General features: G+C 34.0%; 1 protein-coding gene and 1 long non-coding RNA gene across 13 annotated transcripts; both read left to right on the top strand.

The window, feature by feature from the left end:
• Nucleotides 1-259: 259 nt before the first annotated feature.
• Nucleotides 260-10,224, top strand: LOC107794725 (uncharacterized). Of its 6 annotated transcripts, none has more exons than XR_012708960.1 (7): nt 260-488; nt 682-750; nt 1,527-1,639; nt 1,766-1,828; nt 2,543-2,640; nt 6,977-7,077; nt 9,439-10,224. It is a non-coding gene; the product is annotated as an uncharacterized LOC107794725 (long non-coding RNA). The 6 variants fall into 6 exon arrangements; XR_012708962.1 differs by having other exon boundaries at nt 2,543-7,077; nt 9,439-10,020; nt 10,116-10,224; XR_001649972.2 differs by lacking the exon at nt 6,977-7,077.
• A 56-nt stretch (nt 10,225-10,280) lies between these two features.
• LOC107794726 (zinc finger BED domain-containing protein RICESLEEPER 3-like) lies at nt 10,281-14,144 on the top strand. 7 transcript variants are annotated; one of them, XR_012708957.1, is made up of 4 exons: nt 10,281-10,585; nt 11,184-12,924; nt 13,012-13,126; nt 13,815-14,144. XR_012708957.1 is itself a non-coding variant. In XM_075252471.1 (4 exons), the coding sequence occupies exons 2-3, from the start codon at nt 12,333-12,335 to the stop codon at nt 13,098-13,100; spliced, it is 681 nt and encodes a 226-aa protein (XP_075108572.1). In that variant the 5' UTR covers nt 10,290-10,585; nt 12,226-12,332; the 3' UTR covers nt 13,101-13,126; nt 13,815-14,144. The 7 variants fall into 7 exon arrangements, 2 of the variants coding, with proteins under 2 accessions (XP_075108572.1, XP_075108571.1); XR_012708956.1 differs by having other exon boundaries at nt 11,145-12,924; XR_012708958.1 differs by having other exon boundaries at nt 10,288-12,924; nt 13,815-13,904; nt 14,016-14,144.
• Nucleotides 14,145-14,804: the final 660 nt, after the last annotated feature.

Genomic DNA, 14,804 nt, shown 5'->3' with positions numbered 1-14,804 from the left:
TTCACAAATTCAATGTATTTACAACAGATACTTGTTAGTAGTCCATGTTATAAGGAACCATTTTTAATGTATCCTTGAGGACTACTTTGGACTTTTTCTAATTTTCTCCGAGCAAGTCGGAGCAACTCAAAATTTAGTGAACTGAAATGTAACTAGAGTATACGTGAGGTACTAAAGTACTACTTATCCTAGTGAAGGGACTATAACCGTTATGTATATAAGGGTTTGTCATCCCCACAAATTTTCAAACCCAACTCAACCTTTATTCTCTGCGTATGTATCTCTCGCAAAATCCCTGCAAAACCCTAGTGCTCTCTCAATCAATGATCTAATGTGGTGATTTGATCCCTGGTTTTTCAGGACAAAATATCCATTTTTTGGTTGAAAACCCCAATTTGTTTTGTCAAACAATGCCTCAAAAGTTCTTTTTCTGTTTGTGTGAATTTGAATAGGAAGAAAGATTAAGTTCCCTCCAATACCCAGTATCAGTATGTCTCCTTAACTTCAATTCTTTTTACCACTTTTATTTGTATCGGTAACAAATTTAACAGTAAAAGATATTTTTTATGTTATCTTTAATGAATCTATGAGAGAAGGATTATCTAAGGTATTTGCTTTCAGTTTATATTTGGTCCTTCTATTTTCTTTGTTTTTCTATTTTATTTCTTTTTCTGGTTATAGGTGCTATATCATTACCTTGACTATGACTATATGCACGGCCACCGGTGTTGAGTAAATTTGTTCACAAAGGTGGGAGCACATGGTCTCACATTGATGTATTTTGCTTGTGTTTTCTTTCGGGATATTTTCCTTCATTCTTGTTAATGCCCCTCTATATATGGTCCTCTCTGTTCAATACATGGATATGTACACAGATAATATGTTGATGATTAAAGCATAGATCAACTCTTAGAATTTCTGGTCGATCCTTGTAGCATTTGAGATATCTATGTGTTAAGAGCTTTTATATAAAATGTTTTTGCCAAATTGCATTTTCGCATATATGTGACATATGTCAATACGGGGTAAATTTGATGCCAAGTTTGCGAAATGGGAAATCAACTCAAGCTTCATTTTTTTTATCACGTATGTGAACTTTATCCCCAAAATAGTTGAGATGTTTTTCATCTGCCCAAACAAAATTTATTGGTGGGGAAGGTGTTATGGACAGTCAAATCGCATAGAAAAATATATGCATTTTAAATCAACTTATTTTTATTGGACCAGTTATGTGATACATCTGCCTTTATTTACTTCCTTTCCCTTTCTTGAACTGTATACAAGTTAATCTGCCCAAATTTTCTCTGGATAATCACTTCCTGACTGCTGCTGGAGATCCTTACATTCGATTATTTAACATTAACTCGAACACTCCTCAGCCGGTAGGTTTTAGACTGATTCTATAATTATTTCCTCTCTTAATGCCCTTTTGTTTTACCTGGTGCTTTCCTTTGTTGTGGCTCTGAAATATCTAGTTTGAGTTCCCCATGTTAAACAAAGAGTTTGTCACCTTTTTTTTTTTTCAGATTAGGAGCTTTGATTCACACACTAACATTGTGATGGCAGTAGGATTCCAATGTGATGAAAATTGGATGTATCGGGGATCTGAGGTTGGCACTGTAAAAATTTGGGATTTGAGGTATTGTAGCTGTCAGACAGATGGTTTGCTACCTTTCCAACTTTCATCTCCTGTTTAAGTCAACATATATTTGAATCTTTTGAGGTTATCAAAAATATATTTGAATCTTTTGAGTATATGCACCAGGTCGTTAAGAGGGAATATGAAAGTCGAGCAGCTGTGAACACTCTAGTTTTGCTCCCTAATCAGGTTTTATACTATGTGTCTGAATCTGTGAAGCACACTATATGCTTAACCTTTTGACTGAATGTTTGAACTCAGAACCTTACAGAGAGCTGTGTATTTAGTCAGCTTTTATCCTGCATATTCCTCTTGAGAAAAATTCTATAGCTTCATTCACTTTCTTCATATAAAAGAATCTCCATATCAATTCTATGAGTTTCTGGTTGAAGGCAATAGTTTGAACGAGCTATTTGGATCTTGATTGCATCAGAAAAAAAGGAGGTTGTGCTTAAGAAAATAGACATAGCATTGGCATCCATCTAAACCGATGTATGATGTGTAACATTTACTAGTAGTCCATCTTTGCATGCTGCCATGCCACATATTCTTATATTTAATAATAAACCGGTCTTTCAGCTATGTTTTGTTGATTACTTTTTTGGTATGTTTTGAGCATGTTTTAAAGTTTTACAAATGCTTTTGCAGATTACAAATATATTAATCTATAGTAAGTAGTTTCTCAAATATCATATCATTCAATCAACTACGCCTCAATTTAAAATAGTTGGTTTTGGTTATACCAATTTTCCATATCCATTAACCTCTATTAAGGTCCATTACATTCTAATAGTAAATTTGTTAAGTGGTTCTCTGGAATTAGATCTGAATCTCATTCTTATTACTACAGCCAGTCTCAATCCAGAATAAAAGGATCCTTAACAAATATCTGGCCTTATGTAGGTGTAATGACAACAGCTGTGCTTCAACCCGATTAGATGATTGTTTGGTTCCATTGTGTTGCATTCGTAGTTGAAACAATTTCCTTCAAGTGATTTCAGGTTTACCTTATCCTTTTTATTACCTTTCGCTTTTCATATTCTCGCACCAAATGATCGATGCATATCGAATGCGTAGAACATAGTCAAACATATTAAACATCCTCACATTTTATCCTTTCTGTGCTATATGCTCCATTTGTAGGATTTAATCATTTCTAATCTTGCTCAAACATGTATGACTGCATGTCCATCTTAACGTTCGTATTTTCTACGGCATTCTTCTTGTGATTATGTTGGACCTTCGATGTCCATCATTTACTTCTATATAGTATTAGTGGTCTTAAACTTGTTCTATAGAACTTTTCTTTCTTTTACTATTGTTCTTTTTTTGTTAGGTATCTTTCTATCCTGCAACACTCCAATGTAACTCCTTTATTACAGTCATCATGTTATAGTTTTATATGTTACTTCTTTGTCTATCATATAATCTATTTGAATATTGATCCAAAATATTTGGATTGTGTGCATTTATGCGCTACAATCTCATATATCTCCCTTAACCTTTATTCTTTAATGGGTGCAAACTTATAGTGCATATATTTTGTCTTAATTCTACTAGCCATAAAATCCTTATTCTTTAGAATCTATCTCCATAATTTTGACTTTTGGTTGATTCCTTCACTAGTTTCGTCAATTAACATAACAACACAACTTTGCCTTAATCTATAGCAAATTGGAGCCAGTTGTATGAATCCTGATTGTTCATATCTCTCCATATAAGCTTCTTAATCCAAGATAAATTCTATACTTCTTATATAGTCAGACCTCTCTATAACAACATCCTTATATAACATCACTTTACTATAAAAGCCAAGTTTTTCCGGAATCAAATTTCATTTTCTGTTATAATATATGTTTTCTATAACAGCAATTCGCTATAACATCCACAAATATCTGGAACAAACGAGGCTGTTATAGAGAGGTTTGACTGTATATGAACATGGTTTTAGCTCAAACATTAATAAATTTTATTACTTTATAAAACAAAGTTTTTCTAAGTCCAATACTATAAAATTTTTGTTAGTATTAGAAGCTCTTTACTTTTCTTACTGGTAGGGGTGTTCATGGTTCGGTTTGGATCGGTTTTTCCCTAAAAAAAAACAAACCGAGTAAGTCGGTTCTTCAAATATTGGTACCAAACCAATTAAGTCGGTTTTTATCGATTCGATTTTTGTCGTTTTTTTTTCCGATTTTTTCGGTTTTTTATCGGGTTTTTTCTTAAATATGAGACATACACTACCAAACACATATTCCGGCGACTACATTTTCAATATAACACTCTCAAACTAATTGCTCTTTGAGAAATCTATCATTTACCAAGATTTATTGATCAAGATATATTGATGATAATTGAATCAAATAGTGATGAATAAGTTACATACTCAATTAAAAATCGATTATATTTAACATGCAATAAATTCTTGTACTTAGCAAAAAAAAACTACCAATCAAACTAGAATGTAAAGGCAAAGAATTAGAGAATTAAAATAGCAAAGAACTAGACTAAAAATACAAACGACTAATATGTACCATAAAATATTATAAACTTTGTATAAGAATATACATATATATTGGTGTAATAATAAATTTAAATAGCTATTTCTATAGTCGGTTTGGTTCGGGTTTTTTCGGTTATTTTTTGATTAAAACCAAAACCAAACCAAATTTGATCGGTTTTTAAAATTCAAAACCAATACCAAACCAAACCTAAAAAATGATTTTTTTTGGTCGGTTTGGTTTGGTTTTTCGGGTTTTTATGAACACCCCTACTTACTGGTATATAAATTTCTAATAGGACTAAAAGACTCTTAGCAAACAGTGGACACACACTAAATAGACTAACATGTAAATTTAATCCTAACTAATTTGTATCTCCTATATAGATTCCCAGAGATTGTAGATCTTCAAACAAATATAAGTACATGTGTGTAACTGATATTTCGAGGCAATTTTGGGGGGCAGGGGGTATGCCTTTCCCTTAATTAGGGAGACAAGCTGTCCACATTGTGGTACTTTGGTATGGAAATTTTCTAAGTGAAAGGATAAATCTATTCCTTATAAAGTCTTGTAGTATTTTCCCTTGAAGCCAAGACATCAAATGTTATTTATTTTTGAAAAACAAATATGGACATGAGGTGACAAGAAGAAAAAAATTTGGAAAAGGCGAAAGAGTTGAGGTATCTTGTTGATTCTGAAGCTTGGCAAGAGTTTGACGAGAATTATCTGTGGTATGGACGAGAACCTCTTAAAATTAGAATTGGCGTTACAACTGATGGTTTTAATCCATTTGGTAACATGAGAACACCTTATAGTATGTTGCTAGTCATTTGAGTTCCTTATAATCTTCCTACTTGGAAATGTTTTAAGGACCTATTTATCATAATGTAACTGCTTACTCCTATTCCTCGAGTACTTAAAAAGGATATTGATGTTTATTTGAATCTGTTTTCTTGAGCCGAGGGTCTTTCGGAAACAACCTCTCTACTCCTTTGGGGTAGGGGTAAGGTCTGCGTACACACTACCCTCCCCAGACCCCATTAGTGGGATTTTACTGGGTTGTTGTTGTTGATGTTTATTTGAATCATGTGGTTGATAAATGGAATAAGTTATGGAGTGACGGTGTAAAGACATTTGAAGCATCAACCATGATGTGCTTCAAGATACGTGCTGTTGTTTTTTGGACTGCAAATAACTTTCTAACCTATGGTAACTACTTAAATTCTTTATCGTTATGTCTAAATAACACTCCCGCTGTTTTATTTTATGTAACTTGTTTGACTGGACACGAAGTTTAAGAATGAAATAAGTTTGAAACTTGTGGTATTAAACATACCATAACATTTATCTGGCTATGAAAGCTTGTCATTACGGGTAAATGGGAAGTTTAAGTTGCATTGTTTCCAAATTTAGAAAGAGGTCATTCTTTCTGGAACAAACTAAAAATGAATATGGCACATAAACTGAAAAGAAAGGAGTAGTACGTTAGAAAAGTGTATATAATTAACTTGTATAATACAACAACAAATCCAATATAATCCCACATAGTGGGGTCTGGGGTTAACTTGTATAATACCTGTAAGTTTTATACAGTTCAACTATATAAACTATTTTTTAACATATATTACTTCATATGAATCAACCATCAGGTAATTTATTTGGATGAAGTATTAAGGGATACATGGCATGTCCTATTTGCAATAAGGATGTCTTCACACAAGTTAAGAAGTAAAATATATTACATGGGTCACTATCGATATCTTGAACTCAATCAAATATAGAGAAGTAAGAAATTTAAAGGGGAAGTAAAATATAGATCGAAGCCAAAAGTTCTTTTAGGAATAATATCTTATAACAACTGAATTTCTAGGTATTTACAGATCAGGAAAACACCAAAATAGAATAAACGTCATCCTAAAGAGTCAAACTAAGTGAGGAAGTATTTTGTTTGAAATACCATACTGAAAGATTTTGAAGTTGCAACATAATTGAGATGTAATGCACATAGAAAATAATATTTGTATGGAGGCTTTGGAGACATTTTTTTAGTACTGATGGGAAAACTAAGAGCACATATAAAGCAATGAAAGATCTTAAGGATATTAACATAAGAAGGAACTATGGTTGCAACAAATGTTTCCATTTATACTAGACTACTTGTTTGTTGTGATATGTCAAAAAAGGGAAAAAGTTTTTTGTGCATCCTTAAATTTGTTTCTTAATAGTTATGCTTTAAAATGTTACAGTGTGTAACCGTGGATGATGCTAAGATAATTGGACGAAAATATCATGACTATCATGTCCTATTACTACCAATGATGCCTATTCGTATTTAGAAATTTGTAAAATGACATAATGGTCACAACTTTTTAATTCAGTCATGTTACCATCATTCATGCTTATACACCACGATGTGTTTGAAGCATAACCATTAGGAAATTCTACATATTATAAAAATGCACAAAAATCTTGTTCTTTTCCTTTTTTTTGACATATAATAACAAACAAGTGTCATCGTATAGTTGGAATCATTATGCTGCAACCATGGTTCTTTTCTTACATTCATATCCTTAAGGTCTTGTTGCTTTATATGTGTCCTTAGTTTTTCCATCAATATTGAATGATGCCCCTAAATAATTCTCACAAATATTTTTTTCTATGTGCATGACATCTAAATTATGTCGTTACTTCAAACTCTTTCCGTATGGTAACTCAAAACAAAATACTTTCCTCACTTAATTCGCCTCTTCAGGACGATGTTTATTTTTCTTTTTATTTGGTTGTTTGCATGATGTATTAGTTATAAGGAAATCTAATTGTTGTATGACATCATTTCCAGGTAGCTCTTTTGGTTTCAAGTTTTTTCTACTTTTCACAAATTTTCCACTACTTCACTTGTGATTGGGTTCAAGATACTGACTGTGACCGATATAACATATGGTACTTCTCAACTTTTGTAAAATGTATTCTTTTTGCAAATAGACATCCATGTATCCTTTAGTGCTCTATTAATGTAAATTACATGATTCATAAGAAATAATATATGTTAAAAGGTAGTTTATATACCTTGACTATATACAACTTGCAAGTATTATACCAATGAAATTATATAAAATTTTCTAATTTACTATATCTGTTTCACTTTATGTGAACCTATTACTATTTGGGGAGTCAAACAAGACCAGTTTGTTTGCAAATATTTTTTTAATATTTTGAATTGTTAACTATTGTGTCCTAAAGTACTTTTTGTGTAATTTCTAAATATGTAAATTTTATTTCAAAATTTTTGAAAATACTATGCTCAAAATTCACATAAAATATTAGTCAATTTGACCCTCATACTCTAGAAAGGTTCACATGAAGTGGGTCGGAGGAGTTATTATATAGACATCATGGACGGTAAAAAATTTAAGCACTTATCGTAAGATGGAAAGTCATTTGTGGTCTATACAACATGTATCCTGAAGTGCTTTCTAGTTGTTCCATCAAATGTCTCTATAACATCACTCCATAACTCATTCAATTCATCAATAAATCCTTATCCTTTCTAGGTGCTTGAGGACTAGGCAATGACATTATTGTTTAACCCTAAAAATAGTTTTACAATCAAAGCATTTAATTTTATATTTTGGGGCACTAACAATCGATATAACTCACTTTTCCAAATATAAACAATATAAATAGGAATAACAATTGAACAAAATAATTGAGATATAAAAGAAGAGAGAAACCTTATTGATGTTAGTAGTACTTTTTCGGTGTTAGCAAAATATTGAATTGCCAGAAATAGAACAATGAGATTTAATAATGTAATTGAGAGACTAATTGAGTAGTTTTCAGATGGGGATACAATGAATAAGGGTGTAAATAGTATTTATATCCGTAACTGATTGTCTTATCCAACTCTTGTTCGTTACTATCATTTATTGCATTTATTGTACGTCACATAATTGATGCGTAATCGATGGCATAATAATAGCGAATCTCGCGTAATCCAGGATTAAATTCTTTTCTTATTCGTAACTATTAGCCCAGAATTGACCATGAAGGAAAAGCCCTGAGCCTGTTATGGAAGACCGTTCCGGGTCTTTTCCATAACATGCTCGGGGCTTTTTCGTGTAACAATCTTCCATAACAGGCTCGGGGCTTTTCCTTCATGGTCAGTTCCGGAGCTAATAGTTATGAATAAGGAAGGAATCATTTAATTCCGGATTACACGGGTTTCGCTATTATTACGACATTGATTATGCATCAGTTATGTAACGTACAATAAATGACAGCAACGAGCAGGATCTGGACAAGGCAATCAGTTGCGGATAGAAATACTATTTAAACCCATATTCCTTACATTGTATCCCTATCTGAAAACTACTCAATTATTCTCTCAGTCACATTATTGAATCTAATTGTTCAATTCTGGCAATTCAATATTTTGGTTACACGGAAGAACTACTACTAACATCAATAAGATTTCTCTTTTCTTTTATCTCTCAATTATTTTGTTTAATTGTTATTTCTTTTTATATTGTTTATATTTGAAAAAGTGAGTTAAGTCGATTATTAGTGTCCCAAAATATAAAATTAATTACTTCAACCGTAAAAACTATTTTTAGGGTTAAATAACAACAACAAACCTAGTATAATCCCTCAAGTGGGGTCTGCGGAGGGTAGAGTGTACGTAGACCTTACCCCTACATGGTGAATATAATTAGGGTTAAACAATTATCATAAATGCATCCTTAAAATATTTCAAGAAGGAAGATTTAAGGAACTAAAATGACCGGTCTATGTGCTCATGTTATTAAAACCATCAATTGCAAGACCTCAGTCTAATTTTACGAGGTTCAAATTACTGATGATTGCAAGGCAGGTATGTACTGAAGTTATTGTGAACTATAAGAATGTTTCTGATGCTTCCTCCCGGCTAAAGTTTAACTTGACCAAGCATTTTTGGTGCATTGAGTAGTCATTCTGTCTTGTGTCTTTGGATTGGGCCGGTTGGCTGAGACATGGAGTCATGTTGTTTCAACAAATTTTCTTTTTCTCAAACGAGGAAGGATTTTCCGTATCATTAGAAACAGGAAATAATTGACTGTAGAAGGGAGTTAGGGAGCAAAGGAGTTTTACTCATTTTGTTCGACTATTCCTTGGTTCTTCAATTCTTTTAATCATTTTTAGATGAATAACTCTCTCTCTTTCTATTTTTTATTTATTTTGGTATCATGTGGCTGTCATTTATTGGACTCCTTAATATTGGTCACTTTTGTTTGTTTACTGTGGTTTTGGTTTCGCTGTGGGTAGAAATTAGGCATTGAAGAGAGCTTTGCTGTTCATCAACACTCAACAGTTGAAGGGTTCCTCCCTTTTCTGTGGACCGGGTTAATTGCATGGTGGACTAGAGGCTGATTCAAGGTTTGAAGCTTGAAAACAATAAAATGGTGTAGATGAGCCAGCCTATGTGATGATTTAGAGAACCTTTCAGACTTCCCCTTTATGCCGAAAGACCTTTTCAGATGAGGCCAATATGGTTCTGTTTCTCAATGCTCCATTGTCTTAGGTTCTTGCTCTCCATCTTAATGTCAAGTTTTAATAGTGAGTCTTTTAAGTATTCAGCTTTTCAAATGTTCTGACATAAAGCAACTAAACTTAAGCAACAGACCGATTGGCTAAGACATCAAAGTGCACCAAGGGGAGCATAAGGCAACTGTATGCTATGCTCTACAGGGCAGACCTGAACCTTCTAGCTGAACCTGTAACAGGCATCATTCGTCTTTTACATCTCGAACCACAATATGCTGTACAGGTTTTCGGGGCATTTGGTGTACATGGGATAGCATTCTACCATCCGTTTGCTTCTATGGCATCCATTTTGAGATGTGTTAGGTCTGAGATTTTAGTTTTTAACGAAGTTATGATGTAAGACTGAGTTCTTGGCATGAGCTTTTAGCATGAAATGATCCTTGTTATTTGATCTTCAGGTTTGGAATTTGCCCAGCCCCTGCAGATCAAATGCAAGAACATATGCAAATTTTACATGTGAATTTTTATAGGGATGGCAATTGGGGCAGGGCGGGGCAGGGCTAACCTTAGATGGGGCGGGGCAGGTCTAACTTTAGATGGGGCGGGGCAGGGGAAGATTTTAATGGGGCAGGGCGGGGCAGGGCAAAGTGTTATTTTTGAGAAGTTTTAATAGGGCAGGGTAGGGTAGGGCTCATTACGGGTTAATAGCTGGGTCGGGTAAAAATAAGTTAGACCCGCGTACTTTTGTTATTTTTCCCCAAATCTGAAATCCCCAAACGCCCAAACCCTCCAATTCCCAAACTCAGAAACTCTCCTGCGATTCTTCTTCCTCTTTGAACTCTCTTGCAATTCTTCTTCCTCAAACCTCAAACCTTCTTCGATTCTTCTTCCTCCGGGCTCGGGGCAAAGTTTTCTCCAGCAAATCCAGGTAATGCTCTCAATTTCTCTTTCTCTCAACTTCTTACTCTCAACTTCTCTTTCTCCATCACAGTTGGTGTTGAATATTCAATATGAGTTGCGACCCATTGAAGTCATGTATATCTGTTCTGTTGATGAACATAAAGGTACTATATGCTCCATATGCAAGCACTAAAATACCAAAATTATCGCACAAGAGCTATTAATTAAGTCTAATTTAATGTACAAGTTGGCTTTAAATGTATTAAAAGATTGAATGTGTATTAGTTACTCTTGATATGCTTTGGAGTCGTTCTTTAATAGTTTCATAATCATTTAAAGTAATGAAATTGACACAACCAAATTGAGAAAATCGTACTGTTTGAACAATGAAAGTGATGAATATTAAAGGAACCTATTACCAGCATGAAATTTATGATTTCAGTGTTGGGAAGAGTCAAAACTTGGCAACTTGTGATACAGTTACCTTACTTCTTTCTAAATATCAGCTTACTTCTTTCTAAATATCAGCTTTTAGTGATACTTCTTGTCTTTGTTTTACTGGATAATCATGGCATCTTAAAATGAAGAGAATCTGCCAGCTTCATCTTCTAATGTTATTTCCTTAGACGATGAGAGTCGAAGGCCTTTACAATCTGATGAAGTTGTTGAAATGGGAAAAAGGGAGATATTCACGAGCATGGAAGCATTTCAAGCCGGTGAAGTTTAATGGTGTTCCATATGGTGTTTGTAAGTATTGCAATCACCGATATAAAAATGCTAGGAATTGTGGTACAAAATCTATGTTAGATCATATACCTAAGTGTCCTAATAGGTCAAGAGATGTACAAAATGAGGGTGATACCGGGGGTGGTTATTTTGATCAAGATGTTTTACGTAAACAACTTGCACATGCCATTATTTTACACGAGTATCCACTCTTTATAGTTGTTCATGTGGGATTTAGGAACTTTGTTGCGAGTCTCCAACCTATGTTTAAGATGGTTTCCAAAAATACAATCAAGAATGACATAATAAATTTTTTTGACAATTTGAAATCGCAAACTTCTAAGTTGGAGAAAGTCACGAGTAGAATTGCAATAACAACCGATATGTGGACTTCCAATAGTAATAAAAAAAGGTTCATGGCTATAACTGGTCATTTCATTAATGATTCATGGAGGCTTCAAAGTCATATTCTGAGATTTGCTTATGTCCCTGTTCCACATGATAAAGATGCTTTGTGTGGTGCTTTGGTTAATTGTTTGTTTGATTGGAATCTTGAACGAAAAATATCAACTATCACTATTGATAATTCTAGCACAAACAATGCTATGATTAAAACTTTATTGGATGAGAAACTTAATAAAAAAGATTTGTTGTTGACTGGTCGAGTATTTTATGTGCGTTGTGCTGCATATATTTTAAATTTGATTGTGCAAGAAGGCGCACGTTTGGTTCACTGTTCTCGTAACAAGAAGTTGGAGTATGATTGGCCTGCTCGGTAACTTAACATATTTAATGTTGAGAACAGCTATAGAATACAAAGAGGTATTTAACAAGTTGAGTCTAACTGACACAAATTATCAGTCGTATCCAACTGAAGAGCAATGGAGTAATGCAGAAGATGTTTCTGATAAGCTCAAACTTTTTTATCATATCACTGAACAGTTTTCAGGAACTCAATATCCAACGTCCAGTCAATACTTTACAAAAGTTTGTGAATTAAGCTAGAATTGGAAGCTTGGGTGAATGAGTTTAATCCTTTGATTAGCGATATGGCATCTGCGATGTTGAAATTTAAAAAATATTGGGATGATGTGCATATTTTGATGGGAGTAGCTGCAAGCTTTGATCCACGGTACAAGATGAGGTTGGTAGAGTTCTTTCTTCCACTAATTTATGGTGAAGAAGCTTCAACTAAAATTCAAGAAGTTCGATCCAATTGTTATGATCTCTTTCAAGATTATAAGAGTAAATTATCTGCTCCACATGATTCATTAGCATCTAGTTCTAGTGAAGTCACTAGTTTTACTCGGGGTGATCGGCTTTCGAGCTTTGATAGATTTGTAGCTTCAACTGGAGCTACCGTGGAGAAAAGATCAGAGTTGGATATGTACTTAGAAGAAGACCTACTACCTCGAACTCCTTCATTTGACAATTTGAGTTGGTGGAAGACAAATGGATGGAAATTTCCTACATTGCAAAAAATGGCTCGTGATCTCTTAGCCATTCCCGTGTCTACTGTTGCTTCGGAATCGGCATTTAGCACTAGTGGGAGGTTGATTAGCCCGCATCGGAGTAGACTCCATCCCACTACTTTGGAAGCTTTAATGTGTGCTCGCACGTGGTTATGGAATGACTTAATTGGTAAGTAATTTTCTCACTATTGTCTTAATAGGTATTCAATTATTTAATACTATATTGATACATTGAACTATGTATTTTTTCTTTTAGGTTTGACTTCTACGATTGATAAAGTTTCATGTCCAACATTGCTTGATGAAGAGGACGAGCCAGATTCAAGTGGTTTATCGCAATTCTGAACTAAGTTCCATCCTTAAAACATGGAGTATGTAGTTCTTCCTTCTCCTTTAATTAGAAGTAGTTCCTTTGTTGTTATCTGTTTGGTTGACATTATTATATAGGCGACATTTTTATAGGAGAGTTTTGAAACTGCACCTATAACTAAATTGTTGAAACAGTTGGTCATTTCTTTTTGGCTCCTTTGAGCAGTAACTAAATTGGAGAAGCAGTGCACTTGACTGGATTCAGAATCTTTCAATGTTGGCAAAACAGAATTGCCCATTTCAATTTCAGTTGAATTCAATCTCATAAGTCCTGAAATATGAACATTGCAGTTCAGCAGACCAGCTATAATCTGTATTTGATTGTTTGTTTATCAGTAGCAAATGGTGGGATCTGGGTTCTCCCAAAGATAACCTATTCCAAGCTCTTTTAGATAAAGTATTTCTGGCCTTTTCACCAGTGTTTAATCGATTGATCAACTATTCCTTGATTACCTATGAAGTTTTGTGTATCTGTTGCACTCTATTCGTCCCGTTTTCTCCAATGCAAAGAATTTGTCTTCCAATGCTTCTAGCAAATTTGCTTCCCTCCACTCTTTTTTCCTTGTTGGTCTGTAATGAAAAAGCAGATGCGATCGTCATGAAGATGTCCAAACTGTGACCATTGTTTGTCTTTATAATCCTTACTGTAGTTACCATTAGCTTACTTTCCCTTCCTTTTTGAAATTACAGGACAAAGCACTCGAGGTGTTGGGTATGCAATCAGATGCAACGGAAGATGGTTATGTTGATCAGGAGCTGTTTTCTCTAACATGGATAAAGGTATTGCCCACCTTCACTCTGCTTACTTTTGTCACTTCATAGTACTCCTCATTATTGTTGTTGTTGTTGTTGTCGTCATTGTTATCGTTGTAAGTGTTACCACCGTTGTAGTACTGCTGCTGGTGGTTGTTACTGTAAAAGTTGTCGCCACTGTAGAACTGTTGCTGCTGCTGCTGGTTGTTGCGCTTAGTACTATAATCGCTGACATTATTGCTTCATATATATTTATTGCTTCCTATATATATTTGTTGCTGCTTTTGATCGCATAGACCGGCTAGAATGTAGGTTGTATTGGGTAGAATAGGTATAACTCGTGAGATGATTTTTACGCCGTTCGTGTTTATATTTTAAATTTCATGTCAAAGAGTGTTATTAATTTGCTAGATTTTGAGCACGATGATTTTGCTCACGTCTAAATGATAGTACGACTAGCCTAAGCAATTACAATATGCTGGATCATAATTGGAAAAAGAAAAGAAAAATGAAGGTAGAAATATCATGCACTATTACTTTTCGGTTGAGTTAAATAAGTTGTCAAATATCAAGAATTGAGTTATTTTATATTATCAGTCATCATAGAAAACAATTTGCATATAGCTTCTGTGGTTTCTATTGAAAAGGTAAAAGAAATTAAAAGCATACTGCAAAATGAAAAATATAGAGAAAAAAATAAAAATAAGCCTAAACGGGGCAGGGCTTAATACAGCGGGGTGGGGCAGGGCAAAATTTTGATATAAGACTAAATGGGGCAAGGCAGGGCGGGTCAAAATTTTAGCGGGTCAAGTCTTGCCTTGCCCCGCCCTACCCTGCCCTGCCCTATTTATATTCCTAAATTTTTAACAATCATCCTATGTAACAACATTTTACTATAACATACAAGTGTTTTTTTAGACTGATTTT

This window comes from Nicotiana tabacum, chromosome 4 (genome assembly GCF_000715075.1).
Source record: "Nicotiana tabacum cultivar K326 chromosome 4, ASM71507v2, whole genome shotgun sequence".
In the NCBI taxonomy this organism is placed as follows: domain Eukaryota; kingdom Viridiplantae; phylum Streptophyta; class Magnoliopsida; order Solanales; family Solanaceae; genus Nicotiana; species Nicotiana tabacum.
The sequence above is the reverse complement of the archived record's forward strand: the minus strand, read 5'-3'. Positions and strand labels throughout refer to the sequence as shown.